Genomic DNA, 4,776 nt, shown 5'->3' on the forward strand with positions numbered 1-4,776 from the left:
GCCCCAGCATCCTGATAGCCCCAGGAACCCTGCATCCCATTTCTCCCAGCACCTCGGTACCGCCAGCRCTCCTAAGGCCCTTGGTCTCTTTCCCCTGCTCTTTTTCTCCTCCCCCCTGCTCTGTGCGGTACAGGGTCTGGGAGAGGCTGGAGCCAGGCAGGTGCCAGCAAAGGGGTGTCTATATCTGTCCCTTGCTTTGCACCTGACACTGACGGCTGCTTCTGGGACTAATCAGTTCATGTCATGAGCTCTCCTTCAGCACACAAAGTGCAAAGGGAAACTCACCATCCATGACTGATCCCAGGAGACTGCTGGGTCTCCCTCCCATGGAGCAGGAGCTGGGCAGGCAAGTTCTCAGCTGTGAGATGGGGAGCTTCCAGATATTGTCATTAACCCCAAAAGTTCAAGTCTAAAGCTGCAACCCAGAACACACAGTTCTTTTTACTCCTGCGGTGTCCAAAGGGCAGAGGCTGAACGTTTCCATCTCTTATTCCATCATCTGGAGTGTGGAAGGGTAAAGAGGTACCTCACTCCGTGTTTGCCCCCCCCCCCATGCTCCCCACACCACCATGCTCTTCGGAGCCTGCCCTGAGCGCCCTTTCCACGTGTGCAGCCAGCACCTCCCGGTAACCCGACAGCTTGTCTGCAAAGAGCAGCCCCTATGCCTATGTGTGGCTATGCACCCGCTGGGTTTGCAGTGCCAGTACATGCTGGGGGACCCAGGAGGAGCAGAGCTCGCCTGCTGAGGGGCCTGGACCCACTGATGAGCCTCAGAAGCGATAGACGTGGAGAGACTTTGCKGGGGCCTCCAGGGGACCAGGCTGTTTCCAGCTGGGCAGCCAGTGAGCGACGCAGGAGCAGGAGGAAGGCAAAGACCTCCCAGGCACGGAGGGAAGTTTGTTCCTGAGCCTTTTATTTAACATCGTTCTCTCAGTAGACCCACAGTTGAGGGGTCTGGTGGTGGTTTGTCAACCACCAGGCTTCRGGGGGGAGAAGCCTTTGGAGTCTYTGGCRACACTCACTTGAAGTAAGAGGGGARGGATGGAGGAAACCAATTTTGTCTCAAACTGCTGCCAACACGCATCAAGAGCTTTTTCTCCTGCTTTCCCGCTGCTCCGGGCAAGGCAGATGGCACCRCAGCTCCATTCCCAGAGGTGGGAGCTGCCGCTTCGGAGGAGCGCACGGAGCACAGACCCAGCGGGGCATCAGCTCTGYTGGCACCTCCACCCCATGGCCCTGTGCACCAGCCCGCCTGCCTTCCAGCCTCTTCTTTTCTTCCAGACTGTCAGTAGTGACTTAGATGATCAGTTAATGAGCATGCCTCTAGGATGTGAAGGGCAACACACGGAGCCCAGGAATTTTCAGGCTCTCTGTACRCGGGTGATGCAAACTCCTGACTGTCTGTGAAACCTCAGCAGTGCCAGAGCTGGAGCATTTCTATTAATCCCATGTAAGGACCGAGCATGAAGCCAGCCTAGAGCAACCCCATAAAATGTGRCCTCTGGATTTAAATGACAAATAAACATTGGCATAGCTGTGCTTTCTGTGCCAGGACTATCCAAGCCAGGCAGCGGGGAAGGGAGGGGAGCAGTGTCTGCTGATCTCTGCACCCTACCTAAAAAGCACTGTGGTCCCAAGGGATGTGAGGAAGGGAGGGAGAGAGGACAAACAGCCAGGGACAACATCGTTTGCACCTGATCCAGCATCACAGCTGAGCACCAGACGTCCAGGCTGCCGGCTCCCTCGGCTGACATGGACACTTCGGGTCATGCATGTGCACGGTGCGGCCCCACATCTTGGGGCCCCTTGGTCCTTGGARTCCCTGGCATCCCTGGGGTCTCTGGTTCTCTGGGACCTTGAGTCTCCGGAGTTCCCTGATCCTTGGGATCTCTTTGCCCCCGGGTCCTTGCATTCCCTGGGTCTCTGGGGTCCCTAGGTTTCCTGTGTCTTGGGGTGCCCGGATCCCTGAGGTCTCTCAATCCATGGGTCTCTGGGGTCCCTGGATCCCTGTCTCCAGAGGTCCCGAGTCCCGGTGTTCCCGGCCCCTGAGTCCTGGTACTCCTGGGCACCCAGAGTCCCAGGTCCTGGTGTCCCTGTGTCCCGGCTCCTGAGCCCCTGGGCTCCTTCGCCGCCGGGGTCCCAGCGCCCCGGGCTGCTGCTCGGCCCTGCCGTTCCCCGCGCCGACACTGGATGTCGCGGCTCCACTCCGGGAGCTCCGCGGCGRGCGCTGCCCCCGCGCCCCGACGGCGCTCCCGGCCCCGCAGGGCAGAGCGGCGGACGGGGACCGGCGGGGCCGCGGCAGGGACCGGGACCGGACGGGGGGACGGGCAGTTAACGGGGGCGGCGAGGCCAGCTGGGTACGGGAGACCGGAAGGGGAGCGGGGACCAGGTGAGTGCCGGGAACCGGGCAGGTACCGGGAGCGGTGAGACCGGGGTGGGCACCGGCACGGGGCAGGTGACAGGGCTGGATGGGTATTGGGGACGGATGGTACCGGGGCCAGCRGGGACCAGGGGACCAGGAGCTGTGGGGCCAGCTGGGTACCAGGGGTCAAGCAGGGACCAGGGCCCGTGGGACCAGCTGGGTTCTGGGGACCAGGMGAGTACCGGGGACCGGGCAGGTACCGGGGGTGGCGAGACTGAGGTGGGTGGCAGGGCTGGGCAGTTACTGGGGGCAGGTACCGGAGCAGGTACCAGGGCCAGGCAGGTGCCGGGGGCAGTGGATTTGGCAGGTACCRGGGGCAGTGGGGCCAGGGCAGGTACTGGAGCAGGCACTGGGGCTGGGCAGTTACCAAGGCAGGTACCGGGGCCAGGTGGGCACAGGGGCAGGTCCTGGGTCTGGGTGGTCAGCTCTGCAGATGCAGCAGTGCATTCGTGGCTGTGTCACGTACGTGGTTGTGTCACATGCGGCTCCAACACTGCTCGGTGGGGCAGCCGCAGCTTTGCCACCTCCTCACCCAGTGCAGTGTTTGCTGGAGCAACTTTTCCTCTTTCAGTGCGTTGCAGAAGGAGGTGTGCTCTGCAGGAAAGAGGTTCGTGGAGGGGGTCGGTCACAGGCATTTTTTGCCCCAGACCCTGCCGTGCCGGTCAAAGCCTGACTTCCCTCTCCAGTGCCATTGCCACAGCGGCAGGGCCTGAGCTGCCTGAGCTGGATGTGGAGCTGCTCAGCCCTGCTGGGACAAGGGTTGCTGTGAAAGCATGCAGGGTCTTAGGTCTGGTCTTCTGGGGGGCCTCTGCAAATGTAAGGCACCTCATGGGGTCCCAGCCCCCCCTGCAGCTGGGCAGCGGCTGACYGCAGGCTGAAGGCTGCAGTCACTGACCCCAAGCCCTACTCAAGCCCCCCAGGAAGGCCCAGGTCCTTTCCTGGATCAGGCTGGTGGATGATGGAAGAGGTTTGGGGCCAGGAGCTTGGGARCTTCATCAAGATGGGGCCAAGGGTGTCGACTAGGAACTATTGCTGCAAAGCAGGAGACAAAGCAACAGTGGGAAGCCAGTAGGAARAATGGGTCTGAGCCCAAACGGGAGCAAGGCAACCACTGGGACATGCCAAAAAGGGGAGAGGAGATGGGGAGAAGGAATACCATGGCTGACCATGTGCCTGGAGTTTGACACCAAGGGCCTTGATAAAGACATTTCCTGTGAAGTCAGTCACTGCACGGTACTCTCCTCCCCAGATTCCCGCTGTCCCGTGTCTGAGACTCAGCTGTGCTTCTCCACTTCRGAAGACCAAGAAGGAGCGAGGCCGGATCAGGTGACTTTGAGAGCTGAGRTTATGACAACCAGCCAAAAGGAAGAGGTGATGGGTAACCTGCCTGGCCAAATGCTTGATACAGGTAATGAAGACCATTTTGGTGTCAGGTTAGAGTCTAGGGTCAGCACACTGACAACCACCTCTCAGACCAGTCCTGTTCGTTCATGCAAGAACCTCAAGCAGCCAAAAACACAGCACCTGCAACGTTCACGGTGCCAGACACAAGTGGAACAACGGTGCCAGGCCTGGCATGTGCGGGCTCTACCTGGAGACCTGCTGCTGGTGACGGCAGTGCCTGGCCCTCTTCCTGTCCCCGTGCCACCGCGCACCACGGCCGGTGAAGCGCACATAGCGAGTCCGAGGGGGCGGCACTTCATAGCCAGGAAGAAGGCAGCTGGGTATCGGTAAGAAAGCAACAGAGATAGATAAACCACGGCTGCAGAGGGATTGTGCTGTGGATGGACATGGAGAGGTTTCTACACACTTCAGGTTCTAAGCAGAGGGTCGGGTCAGAGAAGGGGTTCAGAGGAAACCCTTGGACAYTGTGTGATAGCATTTGGGAGCAGCAGTGCAGTGTTCAAGATGAGAGCAGCCAGCGCAGGAGGGGCATGTGGGAGAGCGTCCCCACTAGCTCCTTCTCCCTCGCTTTTGGGGGCATTTAAACCTCCCCGCTGCCACCTAAGCTAGCCAGAGCTAAAGGCGAACGCAGGTCCCCGGGCACGCAGGTCCCCGGGCACGCAGTCTTTGCTTTCAGCTCTCCCACGGCTCGCTCTGGAGCCTGCAACGTCAGATACGCTGCTGCCGATCAGAGGTTTGCAGCCCGGTGCTGTGACACCAGCGTGACACAGGAGGCGCACGGCGACAGCTAGGGCAGCCCCCAGCCACGGTGCTGGGGCTGTTTGGTGAGCTTTCCCGGGGAGTCGGGCACATGCACTCAGCTCCCGGCATCGGAGGCAGCGTTTCCAAGCGCCGCAGCCCCGGGCGGTGCGGGCGTTGGATGTGCTGCCCGTCCCCGCGGGAGGAGCCAG

At 60.8% G+C, this 4,776-nt stretch overlaps 1 protein-coding gene across 1 annotated transcript in view; it reads left to right on the forward strand.

Annotated features, from left to right (window-relative positions):
- Window positions 1-3,589: 3,589 nt before the first annotated feature.
- The window catches only part of LOC112977388 (GTPase IMAP family member 1-like), a 3,062-nt gene continuing 1,875 nt past the window's right edge, over window positions 3,590-4,776 (forward strand). Inside the window, exon 1 of the mRNA XM_026089712.1 lies at window positions 3,590-3,830. Within this exon, the coding sequence (XP_025945497.1) occupies window positions 3,590-3,830 (241 nt within the window). The remainder of the gene's footprint in view (window positions 3,831-4,776) is intronic.

This window comes from Apteryx rowi, unplaced genomic scaffold (assembly GCF_003343035.1).
Source record: "Apteryx rowi isolate R43461 unplaced genomic scaffold, aptRow1 scaffold_83, whole genome shotgun sequence".
In the NCBI taxonomy this organism is placed as follows: Eukaryota; Metazoa; Chordata; class Aves; order Apterygiformes; family Apterygidae; genus Apteryx; species Apteryx rowi.